Genomic DNA, 17,725 nt, shown 5'->3' on the forward strand with positions numbered 1-17,725 from the left:
GTGCTTCTATTTGTTGTCTCAAAATACATTGGTACAAAATATATTCTAAAGAAAAATCAGGAAAATATCTCTCACTTATTTTAGGTGAATTAGGCCAATACAGAAACCCAAGAATGCATCTGTTCTTTGCAGCATGTGGGAAATTTAATCTAGATTCTCTGTAGCCACACTATGGCTGCTGTATCTGTACCAACAGCTTTTGCAGCAACCACAACTATGGCACCCATAAAAGGCTTTAGGTTCTGGGAACAGTTCCATGGGCCTGGAAAAATCCCCCAAAAGCATGAGTCTCAGGTCAAAAGCCTGAGGTTAGGCAGATTTTAACCACCATTATTTCTTTAGTTTTCAGCTTTTCTTTTCTCTGTCACAAAGATTTTTCCATAGAAGCTATTCTGAAGTAAATAACAAAACAATAGCATGCTGAGAATTAGGGTTGCCACCTGTCCATGTTTTCCTATACTTGTCCCTTTTTGGAGCTAGCTGTCCTGGGAAATCTGTAAAGGTGCTCAGTAAAAACCACCATCAGTTCAGTTTTTTGGGCTCAGGATCATCCCGGATGTCCTGTGTTTTGTTTTGGCTTTTTGGTACCTCAGTGGTGGCAACCCTAGAGAATGCCAGATTTGTGTGAAACTAAGGGGAAAAAACATCAATCCAATCTAGAACACAAACTCTCTTTTTAGGCACCCTCTGGTGTCCCAAGTTCAATCATACTGAGTATTATTGACTTCTTACTTCTGTGAAGGGTACCACTAAAATCAATGGGGATGGCTCATGTTAGCATCAAACATGATGCAAGTTTGTAGGATTGGGCTGTTATCTGCATCTCATGCAGGACGGGGTGTAATGTCAGTGATTAACAAATAGACTATAATCATATAAAACTGACATGCTTTTCCCCATGACAGCATTGGGGCTCACTCTCCTGCTTTTTTTTTTTCTAGTCTGGTGATATTTGTTGTTTTTCTCAAAGCCTCAGCTCTTAGAGTCAGGGTGTCAGGTGACGAGACTCTCAGCTTGCACCTTTAAATAAACAAGTAAGATCCGAGCCCAGCTGTGGAGCAAAGTCTGAGCCCATCACCTGGGAGGAGAGCCCCCATTTCATTAGTTGGGATCATCAGTGGCCCAATCTGGGAGCAGATGGGGATGGCACAGGACATGTAAGGGTTTGGGGGGAGTGACAGGGATAGCTTGGTGGTTTGAGCATTGGCCTGCTAAACCCAGGGTTGTGAGCTCAATCCTTGAGGGGGCCATTTAGGGATCTGGGGCAAAAATTGGGGATTGGTCCTGCTTCGAGCAGGGGGTTGGACGAGATGACCTCCTGAGGTCCCTTCCAACCCTGATATTCTACGAAACGGTGTCAGGAGCCACAGGGCTGGGTGCACTGGAGTTAGGATGACCAGAACAAAATATCGGGACACATGGGGGGGGCAGCCACAGGCTCACCGCCCCCCGGGGCCAGCTCTAGGTTTTTTGCCGCCCCAAGCCAAAAAAAAAAAAAGGCTGGAGAGCTGCCGAAGCAGAATATCAGGACAAATGGCATCCGGACCGTTCATCGGTCGGGCCGCGGGCCAATCAACTAAATATCGGGACGCCGGGGCACCCGAGCTGCTGTGCACCTCCGAGAACGCGGCGAGGTGAACACTGGCTACCTCACGGGGAGCTCGACAAGAAACCAGTCGCCGGCAGGGGCAGCGCCTGCGCAGACGCGATCGGCTGTGGAGGGAGTCTTTCTCTCTCCCAGCCCCCCCACCATCGCGGAAGGCGGAACTCGGAGCGCGCGGACGCAGGCGTAGGGGGGGCCCCTTTCGTGGACGCTCCGGGGCCGCTGGGCCGTTGCTACGAGCCGGTGGCGCCGGAAGGGGTGGGGCTGTTTCCGCAGCGCTCTGGGACGGACGCGTGCTTTTGTGGGTGAGCGTGCCGGCGGCCCAGCCTGGGGGATGTCGCGTGCGGGCAGCGCGGTGCGGGCGGCCCCCGGCGGGGGCAGCGCGCTCTTCTCGGGCTTCCGCGCTCTCGGCCTTTACTCCAACCACCTGCCCCACGTGCTGCGCTACCACCAGCGCCACCGCGAGTTCTACCTGCTCACCGCCGCGGGGAGGAGCTTCCACACCTACAACGTGAGTGACCCCCGCCTCTCCCCGGCTCCCACTGCCCCTCCCCCTGAGCGACCCCCCATAGCCCTTCCCGCCCCGCCGGATCATGTGGCCCCTCCCTCTGCCCCGCAGCGTGAGTGACCCCCCGTGGGCTCCGATGCCCACTCCTGTCCTGCAGTATGCGTGATCGCCCCAGTCCGCGCCCCACCGGCCACACAAGCCGCGCCCCCTCTCCCGGCCCAGCTGCCTCCACCTTCAGGAGCGAGGGCCACATCTGGGTGGAGAAATTGCTTGCAGGGCCATCAGTGTAGGGCTGGGGCAGGGGTTGGGTGCGGGAGGGAGTGCCGTGTGTAGGAAAGGGCTTAGGGCAAGGGGTTAGGGCTGAGGAGGGGTGTGGTGTGTACAAGGGGGCTCAGAGAAGGGGTTGGGGTGCAGGAGGGGGTGCACAGTGCGGGAGGGGGCTCAGGGCAGGGGTGCAGGGAGAGGTGTGGAGTGCAAGAGCGGGCTCGGGGCAGGGGGTTGGGGTGCAGGAGGGGTTCAGGGTGTGGGCTCCGGGGTGGCAATGGTGCGCACCAGGAAGCAGCCAATGGGAGCTTCGGGGGAGGTACCCACAGGCAAGTGCAGCACCCAGAGCTCTCTGCCCCCCCTCCCCCAGGGGCCGCAGGGACATGGTGCTGGCTGCTTCCCGGAGCAGCACAGGGCCCATGGCACCACAGGAGTGGCAATCCCGCGGGCCAGATCCAAAGCCCTGTGGGGCCGGATCCAGCCCGCGGGCCATAGTTTGCCCACCCCTGACCTACAAGGTGCCTTGTTTCCATTTAGGATTTTACAAGACTTGCAATAACTCCGGTCTCCCCCCAATCTCCTCCCCCACCTTTTTAAGCAGGGAAAAGTGAAAACAAAGCATAAGTCTGTGACACACACACTGTGTATCCTCCTGCCCGGGATCCCACCACTTCTCTGTTTCCCACGATCAGTATGGGTGCCATAGCACCTTCCTCTAGATCTGTGCAGATTTTCCTCTGTGTTGTAATGCTGACTCTCCTCAAATGCCCCACTTGGGCCACATCATCCAGAGAGTTAATCTAATCATACAAAAAGGGTCTTATAAGTAAATGAGAGTTCTTGGAATGCTTTGGAAGCAAAAAGCTACTAGGGGAGAGGGTGTTCTAGGTTTGATTTTTGATAAATTGGGAGCAACTGGTTGAGAATTTGAAAGTGGAAAGCAGCTTGGGTGAAATTGATCATGAAATGGTAGAGTTCATGATTCTAAGGAATGGTAGGATGGAAAAGAGTAGAGTGAAGAAAATGGATTTCAAGAAAATAGACTTTAGCAAACTCAGGAAGTTGGTAGGCAAGATCCCATAGAAAGGAAGTCTAAGGAGAAAAACCGTTCAAGAGAGTTGGCAGTTTTTCAAGTATTTATTATGCATTCACTGTGTAGGGAAGATAGGAAGTATGGCAAGAGACCATCCTGGCTGAACCAGGAGATCTTCAGTGATCTGAAACTCAGAAAAAGAGTCCCACAAAAAGGGGGATTGAGGTCAGATTATTGAGTATAAAAAAACCAACACAAGCAAAACACATGTAGGGGCAAAACTAGACAGGCTAAGTCACAGAATGAGATTAAACTAGCTAGAGGTTTAAAGGGTAACAAGAAAACATTTTAAAACTATATTAGAACTAAGAGAAAGGACAGGATAGACCCATTACTGAAAGAGAGGGGGAAAGACAGTAACAGAAAATGTGGAAATGGCGAAAGAGCTAAATTACTTTTTTGTTTCGGTTTTCACCAAAAAGATTAGTAACAATTGGACATCTAACATAGTGAATGCCAGTAAAAATGAGGTAAGATCGGAGGCTAAAATAGAAAAAATAAAAATTACTTGGACAACTAGATGTCTTCAAGTTGGCAGGGCCTGATGAAATACATCCTAGAGTACTCAAGGAGCTGACTGAGTTGATATTTGAGCCATTATCTTTGAAAGCTCATGGAAGATGGGAGAGATTCCAGAGGACTGGAAGAGGACAAATGTAGTGTCAGCCTGTAAAAAGGGGAATAAGGATTATCCAGGGAATTATAGACGAATCAGTTTAACTTCAGTACCCAGAAAGATAATGGAGCAAATAAGCAATCAATTTGCAAACACCTAGAAGATACTAAGGTGATAACAACAAGGAGTCCTTGTGGCACCGTAGAGACTAACAAATTTATTTGGGCATAAGCTTTCATGGGCTAGAACCCACTTCATCAGATGCATGGAGTGGAAAATACAGGAGCAGGTATAAATACATGAAAATATGGGAGCTGCCTTCCCAAGTGTGAGGTCAGTCTAACGAGGCAATTCAATTAACAGCAGGATAACAAGGAAGGAAAAATAACTTTTGAAGTGGTAATGAGAGTGCCCCATTTCAGACAGTTGACAAGAAGGTGAGAGTAACAGTAGGGTGAAATTAGTATGGGGGAAGTTAGGTTTAGGTTTTGTAATGACCCAACCACTCCTAGTCTTTATTCAGGCCTAATCTGATGGTGTCCAGTTTGCAAATTAATTCCAGTTCCGCAGTTTCACGTTGGAGTCTGTTTTTGAAGGTTTTTTTGTTGAAGAATTGCCACTTTTAGGTCTGTTATTGAGTGACCAGGGAGATTGAAGTGTTCTCCTACTTGTTTTTGAATGTTATGATTCCTGATGTCAGGTTTGTGTTCGTTTATTCTTTTGCGTAGAGACTGTCTGGTTTGGCCAATGTACATGGCAGAGGGGCATTGCTGGCACATGATGGCATATATCACATTGGTAGATGTGCAGGTGAAAGAGCCCCTGATAGTGTGGCTGATGTGATTAGGGCCGATCTGGTGTCCCTCGAATAGATATGTGGACAGAGTTGGCACCGGGGTTTGTTGCAGGGTTTGGTTCCTGGGTTGATGATTTTGTTGTGTGGTGTGTAGTTGCTGGTGAGTATTTGCTTCAGGTTGGGGGGCTGTCTGTAAGCGAGGACTGGCCTGTCTCCCCAGGTCTGTGAGTGAGGGATTGTCCTTCAGGATAAGCTGTAGATCCTTGATAACGTGCTGGAGAGGTTTTAGTTGGGGGCTGTGGGTGATGGCTAGTGGCGTTCTGCTACTTTCTTTGTTGGGCAAGTTTTGTAGTAGGTGACTTCTGGGTACCCTTCTGGATCTGTCAATCTGTTTCTTCACTTCAGCAGGTGGGTACTGTAGTTTTGAGAACGCTTGATAGAGATCCTGTAGGTGTTTGCCTCTGGGCAATTGGAGCAAATTGGAGGGATTGGAGCAAATGCGATTGTATCTTAGAGCTTGGCTGTAGACAGTGGATCGTGTGATGTGGTCTGGATCAAAGCTGGAGGCAGGTATGTAAGTTTTGTGGTCAGTAGGTTTCCAGTATGGGGTGGTGTTTTGTGACCATCGCTTATTAGCACTGTAGTGTCTAGGAAGTGGACCTCTTGTGTGGATTGGTCCAGGCTGAGGTTGATGGTGGTGTAGAAATTGTTGAAATCATGGTGGAATTCCTCAAGGGCCTCCTTCTCATGGGTCCAGATGATTATGATGTCATCAATGTAGCGCAAGTAGAGTAGGGACATAAGGGGACGAGAGCTGAGGAAGCGTCGTTCTAAGTCAGCCATAAAAATGTTGGCATACTGTGGGGCCATGCGAGTACCCATAGCAGTCCCGCTGACTTGAAGGTATACATTGTCCCCAAATCTTAAATAGTTGTGGGTGGGGACAAAGTTCAGCCACCAGGTTTGCCATGATGGTATCGGGGATGCTATTCCTGAGGGCTTGTAGTCCATCTTTGTGTGGAATGTTGGTGTAGAGAGCTTCTACATCCATAGTGCCTAGGATCGTGTTTTCTGGAAGAGCACTACAGGATTGTAGTTTCCTTAGGAAATCAGTGGTGTCTCGAAGATAGCTGGGAGTGCTGGTAGCATAGGCCTGAGGAGAGAGTCTATATAGCCAGGTAATCCTGCTGTCAGGGTGCCAATGCCTGAGATGATGGGGCATCCAGGATTCCCAGGTTTATGGATTTTGCGTAGCAGATAGAATACCCCTGGTCGGGGCTCTAGGGGTGTGACAGTGTAGATTTGTTGCTGTGCTTCTTTAGGGAGTTTCTTGAGCAGATGGTGTAGTTTCTTTTGGTACTCCTCAGGGGGATCAAAGGACAGTGGCCTGTAGCATATGGTGTTGGAGAACTGTCTAGCAGCCTCTTGTTCATATTCTGACCTATTCATGATGACTACAGCACCTCCTTTGTCAGCCTTTTTTATTATGATGTCAGAGTTGTTTCTGAGGCTGTGGATGTGGTTGTGTTCTGCACAGCTAAGGTTCTGGGGCAAGTGATGCTGCTTTTCCACAATTTCAGCCCGTGCATGTCGGCGGAAGCACTCTATGTAGAAGTCCAGTCTGTTGTTTCGACTTTCAGGAGGAGTCCACACAGAATCCTTCTTTTTGTAGTGTTGGTAGGAAGCTTCCTGTGGGTTAGTGTTCTGTTCAGTGGTGTGTTGGAAATATTCCTTGAGTCGAAGACGTCGAAGGTAGGATTCTAGGTCACCGCAGAACTGTATTGTATTTGTGGGGGTGGTGGGGCAGAAGGAGAGGCCTCGAGATAGGACAGACTTTTCTGCCGGGCTAAGAGTATAGCTGGATAGATTAATAATATTGTTGGGTGAGTTAAGGGAACCACTGTTGTGGCCCCTTGTGGCATGTAGGAGTTTAAATAGTTTAGTGTCCTTTTTCCTCTGTAGAGAAGCAAAGTGTGTGTTGTAAATGTCTTGTCTAGCTTTTGTAAAGTCCAGCCATGAGGGAGTTTGTGTGAAAGGTTGGGGTTTTTGTTTTTTGAGAGTTTCTAGTTTTGAGAGTTCATTCTTGATCTTCTCCTATTTGCGGTATAGGATGTTGGTCAGGTGGTTCCACAGTTTCTTTGAGAGTGTGTGGCACAATTTCTCACCACAGTCTGTGTGGTATGTTGATTGTAATGGTTTTTTACCGTCAGTCCTTTTGGTATGATGTCCATTTGTTTGCATTTGGAAAGGAAAATGTCTGTCCGTATTTGCACGAGTGATAAGTAACAGTCAACATGGATTTGTCAAGAACAAAGGAATGGTTTGACATGATTTGACAGGGGTGCTCTCAGAGAACGCCTGCCTACTAGATGGAGCCCTGTGGGTGTGACAGGTTGTCAAGGTTCCTCCCCCACTCTGAACTCTAGGGTACAGATGTGGGGACCTGCATGAAAAACCTCCTAAGCTTATCTTTACCAGCTTAGGTCAAAACTTCCCCAAGGTACAAAGTATTCCACCCGTGGTCCTTGGAATGGCCGCTACCACCACCAAACTAATACTGGTTACTGGGGAAGAGCTGTTTGGACGCGTCTTTCCCCCCAGAATACTTCCCAAAACCTTGCACCCCACTTCCTGGACAAGGTTTGGTAAAAAGCCTCACCAATTTGCCTAGGTGACTACAGACCCAGACCCTTGGATCTTAAGAACAATGAACAATCCTCCCAACACTTGCACCCCCCCTTTCCTGGGAAATGTTGGATAAAAAGCCTCACCAATTTGCATAGGTGACCACAGACCCAAACCCTTGGATCTGAGAACAATGAAAAAGCATTCAGTTTTCTTACAAGAAGACTTTTAATAAAAATAGAAGTAAATAGAAATAAAGAAATCCCCCCTGTAAAATCAGGATGGTAGATATCTTACAGGGTAATTAGATTCAAAAACATAGAGAACCCCTCTAGGCAAAACCTTAAGTTACAAAAAAGATACACAGACAGAAATAGTTATTCTATTCAGCACAATTCTTTTCTCAGCCATTTAAAGAAATCATAATCTAACACATACCTAGCTAGATTACTTACTAAAAGTTCTAAGACTCCATTCCTGGTCTATCCCTGGCTAAGCACAGCATACAGACAGACACAGACCCTTTGTTTCTCTCCCTCCTCCCAGCTTTTGAAAGTATCTTGTCTCCTCATTGGTCATTTTGGTCAGGTGTCAGCGAGGTTACCTTTAGCTTCTTAACCCTTTACAGGTGAGAGGAGCTTTCCCCTGGCCAGGAGGAATTTCAAAGGTGTTTACCCTTCCCCTTATATTTATGACACACCCCCCAAATCTCAGCTAGGGTGAAACACTGGCTGGGATTTCTTCCTGGAGCTCTAGGAAAAACAGAGTTAATAAGACACATGCATCTCTAAATATACTACCAAGTACATAAAGACTAACAATATTTTCCACATCTTAAGGACGATTTTAACCAGTTGATTCTGGGAAACTTTCACGGGAGAGTGCATCAGCCACTTTGTTAGAAGCTCCTGAGATGTGTTGGATGTCGAAATCAAAATCTTGGAGAGCTAAACTCCACCGAAGAAGTTTTTTGTTAGTTTCTTTGACGGTGTGAAGCCACTTCAGTGCAGCATGGTCGGTTTGCAGGTGGAAACGCCGTCCCCAAACATATGGGCGTAGCTTTTCCAGAGCGTAGACAATGGCATAACATTCTTTTTCAGTGACTGACCAGTTGCTTTCCCTCTCAGACAGTTTTTTGCTGAGAAACACTACAGGGTGGAATTCTTGATCAGGTCCTTTCTGCATTAAAACTGCTCCCACACCACGCTCGGATGCATCTGTGGTTACTAGGAACGGTTTGTCAAAGTCTGGGGCCCTTAGTACAGGGTCAGACATGAGTGTCGCTTTAAGCTTGTTAAAGGCCTTCTGACACTTTCCGGTCCACTGAACAGCATTTGGCTGTTTCTTTTTGGTTAGGTCTGTCAGTGGGGCAGCGATTTGGCTGTAGTGCGGTACAAATCGTCTGTAATAACCAGCCAAGCCTAAGAAGGATTGAACCTGTTTCTTTGACTTTGGGACAGGCCACTTTTGGATAGCATCCACTTTGGCCTGTAGGGGGCTGATAGTTCCTTGACCCACCTGGTGTCCAAGGTAAGTCACTCTGTTTAGGCCTATTTGACACTTCTTAGCCTTAACAGTTAGTCCTGCCTCCCTTATGCGCTCAAGGACTTTTTGTAGATGTTCCAGGTGGTCTGCCCAGGAATCCGAAAATATGGCCACATCATCAAGGTAGGCGACTGCATATTCTCCTAATCCCGCTAAGAGACCATCTACAAGTCTTTGGAAAGTGGCGGGTGCATTTCGCAGCCCGAAAGGGAGTACATTAAATTCATACAGCCCGAGATGTGTGATGAAGGCTGACCTTTCCTTGGCAGATTCATCTAGCGGTACCTGCCAGTACCCCTTTGTTAAGTCCAAGGTAGAGATGAACTGGGCCCGTCCCAGTTTCTCTAACAGTTCATCTGTGCGTGGCATTGGATAGTTGTCTGGGCGAGTTACAGCATTTAGCTTACGGTAGTCCACGCAAAAACGTATTTCCCCATCTGGTTTGGGAACTAGAACCACTGGAGATGCCCATGCACTTTCAGAGGGGCGGATTACACCCATCTGTAACATATCCTGGATCTCCCGTTCTATAGCAGTTTTAGCTTGAGGAGACACCCGGTAAGGTTGGACCCTAATTGGGTGAGCATTACCTGTGTCAATGGAGTGGTATGCCCGTTCAGTCAGTCCTGGGGTGGCTGAGAACGTTGGCGCGTAGCTAGTGCACAGCTCCTGGATCTGCTGTCGCTGCATACGCCCAAGGGTCATGGAGAGGTTCACCTCTTCCACACCACCAGCACATTTCCCTTCGTAGTAGACACCTTCAGGCCACTCAGCATCATCTTCTCCCTGGGCTGTAAACTGACAAACCTTTAATTCTCTGGAATAAAAGGGCTTTAGAGAATTAATATGGTACACCTTAGGCTTTCGGTTGGAGGTGGGGAATGCTATGAGATAATTAACAGCTCCCAGGCGCTCCTGGACCGTGAATGGCCCTTCCCACGATGCTTCCATTTTATGGGCCTGGAGCGCCCTTAAGACCATGACCTGGTCTCCTACTTTGAAGGAACGCTCTCTGGCATGTTTATCATACCAGGCTTTTTGCTCTTTTTGAGCATCCTGTAAGTTTTCTTTAGCAAGGGCTAAAGAGGTTCGGAGGGTGTTTTGTAGGTTGGTTACAAAGTCCAGAATGTTAGTTCCTGGAGAAGGTGTAAATCCCTCCCATTGCTGCTTCACCAACTGCAATGGCCCCTTAACCTCACGGCCATATACAAGTTCAAATGGGGAAAACCCTAAACTGGGATGTGGTACAGCTCTGTAGGCAAAGAGCAACTGCTGCAACACTAGGTCCCAATCATTGGAGTGCTCATTTACGAATTTACGTATCATGGCCCCCAAGGTTCCATTAAACTTCTCCACCATGCCATTTGTTTGATGGTGGTAAGGAGTGGCAACCAAGTGATTTACCCCATGAGCTTCCCAAAGGTTTTTCATAGTTCCTGCCAGGAAATTAGTCCCTGCATCTGTGAGGATGTCGGAGGGCCAACCTACCCTGGCAAAAATGTCTGCTAGTGCCTGGCATACACTTTTAGCCCTGGTGTTGCTTAGAGCTACTGCTTCCGGCCATCGGGTGGCAAAATCCATGAAAGTCAGTATGTACTGCTTTCCTCTGGCTGTCTTTTTCGGAAAAGGACCCAGAATATCCACAGCTACTCGCTGAAATGGAACTTCAATGATGGGGAGTGGTTGTAGAGGGGCTTTGACCTGGTCTTGGGGTTTTCCCACTCTTTGGCACACCTCACAAGACTGGACATAGGTAGAAACATCCTTGCCCATTCCCTCCCAGTGGAATGATCCCCCCAAATGGTCTTTGGTCCTGTTCACCCCAGCATGGCCACTAGGGTGATCATGGGCTAAGCTCAAGAGCTTGGCCCGGTATTTAGTTGGAACTACCAACTGTCTCTGAGGATGCCAGTCTTCCTGGTGTCCACCAGAAAGAGTTTCCTTGTATAAAAGTCCTCTTTCTACAACAAACCTGGATCGATTAGAAGAGCTGAGAGGCGGTGGGTTGCTCCGTGCCGCTGTCCAAGCTCTCTGGAGGCTTTCATCTGCTTCCTGTTCGGTCTGGAACTGTTCCCTTGATGCTGGAGACATCAGTCCCTCATTGGATTGTGGACCTAGGCTTGGTCCCTCTGGAAGCAATATAGGGGATGGAGCTGTTTCTGTTGACTGTGAACCGCTCTCCGCTGGTGCACTATGTTGGGATTCAGGCTCCGGCTGAGCCTCTTGTGTAGGGTTATCGGCTGCTGCCAGTTCAGGTTCAGTGGGGCCCTCTGGTGTTGAGGTTGCAAGTACTGGATTCAGTGCTGACACAGGGTCTGGTGTTGGTTGTTCGGCTGGTTCCGGTTCTGGGACTGGTTCCGTCTGGGTCTCTGGGACTGGATCCACTACTGCTGTTGCAGACATTGGCCTAAGGTCCAGGTCCATCACCTCTGACTGGGTCCTGATAGCAGTTTCCGGAACAGAGCTAGGCCTCACGGCTTGTTTAGCCTGGCTGCGGGTGACCGTTCCCACCCTCTTGGCCTGCTTCACATGATTGGCCAAGTCTTCCCCCAACAGCATGGGGATGGGATAATCATCATAGACTGCAAAAGTCCACATTCCTGACCAGCCCTTGTACTGGACAGGCAACTTGGCTGTAGGCAAATTGAAAGAGTTGGACTTGAAGGGTTGAATCGTCACTTGGATCTCTGGGTTGATTAAATTGGGGTCCACTAAGGAAGCATGGATAGCTGACACTTGTGCTCCGGTGTCCCTCCACACGGTGACCTTCTTCCCGCCCACACTCACAGTTTCCCTCCGCTCTAAGGGTATCTGGGAAGTATCTGGGCCTGTGGACCTCTGGTGTGATTCCGGTGCAATGAACTGTAATCTGTTGGGGTTCTTGGGGCAGTTGGCCTTTACATGCCCCAGCTCGTTACATTTAAAACATCGTCCAGCTGACGGGTCACTGGGGCGAGGAGGGTTGCTGGAGAACGGGGTGGCAGGACGATAAGGGGTCTGGAGGGTTCTTTGGGAGGTAGGTGGGGCCTTGGGCGGCCCCCGGTAATAGGGTGTGGTCTGGGGTGGTCCCTTCTGGTCTCCGCTCCAACTGCGACCAGTTTTCTTCTTCTCTGCCACCTCCACTCATCTGGCTCCAATCTCTCCTGCCTCGATTACAGTTTTGGGTTTCCCATCTAGGATGTATCTTTCTATTTCCTCAGGAACACCCTCTAAGAACTGTTCCATTTGCATTAGGAAGGGCAAATTTACTGGAGATTCAACACTTGCTCCTGATATCCAGGCATCCCAATGTTTCACAATGTGGTAGGCATGTCGGGTAAATGACATGTCTGGTTTCCACCTTAGGGCTCTGAACCTCCGACGAGACTGCTCGGGTGTTATCCCCATTCTGACTCTCGCCTTGGATTTAAACAGTTCATACTTGTTCATGTGTTCTTTAGGCATTTCAGCTGCCACCTCAGCTAAGGGTCCACTGAGCTGCGGCCTCAGCTCTACCATGTACTGGTCAGTAGAGAGGTTGTATCCAAGGCAGGCCCTTTCGAAGTTTTCTAGGAAGGCCTCAGTATCATCGCCTGCCTTGTAGGTGGGGAACTTTCTGGGATGGGAAGTGGTACTTGGAGAAGGATTACTAGGGTTTGTTGGGATATTCTGCTGAGCCTTTATCTTCTCCATCTCCTCCACATACTTCCTCTCTTTTTCCTTCTCCTCCAGTTCTTTGTCCCTCGCTTCCATAGCTCTCCTGTGAGCAGCCGCTTGGTGTTGTTCTGCCTCCCTTTCTTGTTCCTTCTTCAGCCGCATGAGTTCTATCTGTCTTTCATGTTCCCTTTGTCTTTCCTCAGCCTGAAATTTGGCTAATTCCAGCTGTAGTCGAGCTGAGGATTTGGTCATTCTAACCTCTCTGTTTTTAACTAACTTTACACCCGAGGTTTAGAAATAAACAAACAAAACTTGGCTGTAAAATTTTGCTGTGCTGGAATAGAATACCTATTCTCTGATAGTGATTGTCAGCCTACAGAAAAAGACAATTCCCTTGTCTCTGTTCTGGGCCCAACTTAAAGCAAAAAACCTCCAAACTACTTGGAAACCTGCTTACCCAGCCCAAAGAAAAAGCAAATGGGTAGAACACACACCCCCTATTTACTTTTAGGAAGAAAAGAAAAAAAAAAAACCTCTGGGTTGGAAGACTGTGAATTTCCCTGCAGGAGTTAAGTACCCTGCCTCCAGGCAAAGAAAACCTGCAATTCACAAGATAATCCCCTTTTGTCTCTGCTTGGCCACAAAGCAGGGAAAACCCAAGATGCTTTCAGTTTCAAAGCTGCTTCAAAGCCACAGGAAAAAAAAATTCCTTTTTAAAATCTGTATTTCTAGTTCAAAAAATCTCAACTGGATCTCAAAATGATTTCAGGTTAATCCCACCACTATGCCACCATGTCAAGGTTCCTCCCCCACTCTGAACTCTAGGGTACAGATGTGGGGACCTGCATGAAAAACCTCCTAAGCTTATCTTTACCAGCTTAGGTCAAAACTTCCCCAAGGTACAAAGTATTCCACCCGTGGTCCTTGGAATGGCCGCTACCACCACCAAACTAATACTGGTTACTGGGGAAGAGCTGTTTGGACGCGTCTTTCCCCCCAGAATACTTCCCAAAACCTTGCACCCCACTTCCTGGACAAGGTTTGGTAAAAAGCCTCACCAATTTGCCTAGGTGACTACAGACCCAGACCCTTGGATCTTAAGAACAATGAACAATCCTCCCAACACTTGCACCCCCCCTTTCCTGGGAAATGTTGGATAAAAAGCCTCACCAATTTGCATAGGTGACCACAGACCCAAACCCTTGGATCTGAGAACAATGAAAAAGCATTCAGTTTTCTTACAAGAAGACTTTTAATAAAAATAGAAGTAAATAGAAATAAAGAAATCCCCCCTGTAAAATCAGGATGGTAGATATCTTACAGGGTAATTAGATTCAAAAACATAGAGAACCCCTCTAGGCAAAACCTTAAGTTACAAAAAAGATACACAGACAGAAATAGTTATTCTATTCAGCACAATTCTTTTCTCAGCCATTTAAAGAAATCATAATCTAACACATACCTAGCTAGATTACTTACTAAAAGTTCTAAGACTCCATTCCTGGTCTATCCCTGGCTAAGCACAGCATACAGACAGACACAGACCCTTTGTTTCTCTCCCTCCTCCCAGCTTTTGAAAGTATCTTGTCTCCTCATTGGTCATTTTGGTCAGGTGTCAGCGAGGTTACCTTTAGCTTCTTAACCCTTTACAGGTGAGAGGAGCTTTCCCCTGGCCAGGAGGAATTTCAAAGGTGTTTACCCTTCCCCTTATATTTATGACACAGGTGGAGGACCACTTTGAGGATCCCAGTTGGGCTTAGGCATGAGACAGGCTTTTGGGCGCACAGATCAGGAATCCCAAACTCAAATCCCCATGAGGGCCACATGGGGACTAGTACATTGGCCCGAGGGCCTCATCACTGAAACCTTTTCATACAACAATACAAAAGTATAGTCAAAAATGAAGAGTAATGTAATATGCTATTAAAAGTCAATGTATTAACTTTTTAAAATCTGTAATGTGAAGAGGCATTTTAATAAAATATAAACACCTGTAACTATTAGGTGGTCAGTAACACTGATGTCTATCGACATGGCTGTAATGGCAGGAACTTTTTAAAGTAACTATTCGTACAAAATACGTTGCCACTTTTAACAAACATTCTTCCCAACTACTCACAGCAAAGAATCAGACATGCTGAACTTCATACCTCAGACTTCTCGTCTAGTCCATGAGGCTCCGCCCCTGCACTGCCTCTTCCTACCCCTTCCCTGCCCCCATTCCAACCCCTTCCCCAAAGTCCCTGCCCCTATTCCAACCCCTTCCCCGAATCCCCGCTCCAGCCTCGCCTCTTCAACGTCTCCTCTCCTCAGTGTGCCGTGTCGTCCCCGCCCCCCGGAAAGTCCTAAGCACTGCCAAACAGCTGTGAGAAGAACTGGGAGTTAGGCAGAGGAGCAGGGATGCGGCACGCTCGGGGCGGGGGGGAAGCAGGGAGTGAGGGGAACTTGGCTGCCGGTGGAGTTGCCGCTTATGGTGGGCTGCATGAATGGGCCGTGTGTTTGAGACCCCTGACAGACTGAGGCAGTTGTCCATGTGCTTGCTGGCAGAAACTTTGATTCCTGAGGGACTTTAATGGGGGAAATGTAGACATATGGGGACTTAGGTGCCTACAGAATTAGATGGCAGCTGACCGTGTGTTTTGAGGATCTCAGTGGCCCCTAAATGTTGGATTCTGGGAATGTCTAAAGTGGTAGTTAGGTGCCTAAGACATATGTGAATCTAGCCACCCAGCACCTTTGTACATATATACCAGCCCTTTGCAGATGTTTTGATATCCACAGAATTTTCTTGTGGATCTTGGCATGCCTTAAGGTTTAGGACCTGCTCCATGCTGGGGAATGCAAATCTTGTCTCCCAGATGAGATGATTATGAAGACGTTCAGTGACTGGGAGTAGTATTTGGCCCTGTCTCTGCTGGAGTTTTACACATTGGTTTCTAGTCAGCTCCTGCACTTTAGAGCCATGACGACCCTTTTGCGGCATAGTTCTGAATTTGCAAATGCTAATGTTTCTAGAATGCCGGATTAGTATTTGTAGGAAATTCAGAGCAGAAAACTATTAAAGATCTATCTTTTTTTCTTTTTTTTTACAGGTAAAGAAACTTGGTATAGTTGCTGTTAGTAAGTATACAGTTCTACATCCTGCAAATTACATTCCCCCCCCCCCCACCCCCAAACAGCTAACACATCAGTCTACAATAGCCTGTGATGGGATGTTAGATGGGGTGGGATCTGAGTTACCCAGGAAAGAATTTTCTGTAGTATCTGGCTGGTGAATCTTGCCCATATGCTCAGGGTTTAGCTGATCGCCATATTTGGGGTCGGGAAGGAATTTTCCTCCAGGGCAGATTGAAAGAGGCCCTGGAGGTTTTTCGCCTTCCTCTGTAGCATGGGGCATGGGTCACTTGCTGGAGGATTTTCTGCTCCTTGAAGTCTTTAAACCACAATTTGAGGACTTCAATAGCTCAGACATAGGTGAGAGGTTTTTTGCAGGAGTGGGTGGGTGAGATTCTGTGGCCTGCGTTGTGCAGGAGGTCAGACTAGATGGTCATAATGGTCCCTTCTGACCTTAGTATCTATGAGTCATGTAATAGGAAGCAAATCTTATCTATAACTAGCTATGTCAAAGTATATTAAAATAATGTTAAGGTTGTAGAATCAAGCACTTAAATGTTAGGAAATGCCAGAATTAAGATTGCCCATGCAACCTTAATTCTGCGCCCTTGGTATGTGTTATGATAAAGTCTTTAATTAGATGATCACACATTTTTCCACAGAACCCCTGTTTTATGAATGGGTAGATATTCAAGATTTCTTAACCTACATGTTCACTGTAGTCCCAGGTCTTACATAACACACTATTCAAACCCTGAACTGAAAACAGGTTTACTCATTCCCTCATGGCCATTTCTGTGGAGCTCTCACCATAGTATCTCAGTGCTTCAACACATTAATGTATTTATCTTCACAACACCCTTATAGGAGTTGTGGTGGTGGTATCTCAGTTTTTACAGTTGGGGTACTGAGGCACAGAGGATTGAGGCCAAAAGTGCCTAATAATTTTGGGTGTCCAACTTGAGACACTTAAGGTGTGTGTATTGTGGGTTTGTTTTTTTTAAAGTGTACTCAGCATTTTTAAAGTACTTCATATTTTCAAAGCACATCTCCAGTTGACTTCATTTGCACTTGAGTGCTCAGCTGTTCCGCAAATCTCAGTGCAGGTGTCTTACTTTGGGCACTCAGAAAATGAAAAACATACAAGTAGAGGTCAACCATGAAAAGTTTGGTTTAAGTGACTTGCCCACTATCCCATATGAACTTTGTATTGACGGCAGGGGTAGAATCTAGTTACACAGGGTGGCATTCATCTGCCTTAACAGTGCACCATCCTTCCTCTTCCTACAGTCTCCTATCCCATTTACTATACATCTTCCAACACCTGCAGCAAATGAAGGAGGGGTCTCATAGACAACAAATTAACTACACAGTCTTGATTAATTCCTTGAATCCCATCCATCCTGTTTACTGAATGAGGCAGAGGTCCTGTGGGAGGAAAAAAACTAGTATGTGATCATATACTTAGACTATACTGTGAGGCATATATGCAGCTGAAATCCTAATTAAGGGTACACAGGCAACCGTAGCATTTCCTAACTCTTGAATGCTTGACTTTGCAACCTTAACATTCTTTTAATGTAGTTTTTTTGGGATGTACATTTCTTAGAATTAAAAAGAAAAAAACCCCAGAAATTCTGTCATGTGGAACCTATTTACCCCCAGATTGCATCACCAGCAGGTTTCAGTGTTCAGATTTCTATCACTTGAGTTACCATAATAACTGATAACAATAGAAGGCTGTTGTCTTCTTTCTGAGCTAGTCACTAGAATGGGGGATGATAAATACTTTGCCATTGGGTTTCAGAGCTATTTGCTGCCAGCAAAGGAATGTAAAAACTTAGGACTCCTGGATTCCACTCTGGGTTGTGGAGGGGAGTGTTCTCTAGTAATTCCTTCTATTCCTATGCCCTGGACCATTACTG

General features: G+C 47.2%; 1 protein-coding gene across 1 annotated transcript in view; it reads left to right on the forward strand.

Annotated features, from left to right (window-relative positions):
• The first annotated feature begins 1,866 nt into the window (after window positions 1-1,866).
• WDR36 (WD repeat domain 36) overlaps window positions 1,867-17,725 on the forward strand; it is a 60,525-nt gene continuing 44,666 nt past the window's right edge. Inside the window, exons 1-2 of the mRNA XM_077817307.1 lie at window positions 1,867-2,114; window positions 15,779-15,806. Of these exons, the coding sequence (XP_077673433.1) occupies window positions 1,938-2,114; window positions 15,779-15,806 (205 nt within the window). The 5' untranslated portion in view covers window positions 1,867-1,937. The remainder of the gene's footprint in view (window positions 2,115-15,778; window positions 15,807-17,725) is intronic.

Source organism: Eretmochelys imbricata, chromosome 5, assembly GCF_965152235.1.
Source record: "Eretmochelys imbricata isolate rEreImb1 chromosome 5, rEreImb1.hap1, whole genome shotgun sequence".
NCBI classification, from domain to species: Eukaryota; Metazoa; Chordata; order Testudines; family Cheloniidae; genus Eretmochelys; species Eretmochelys imbricata.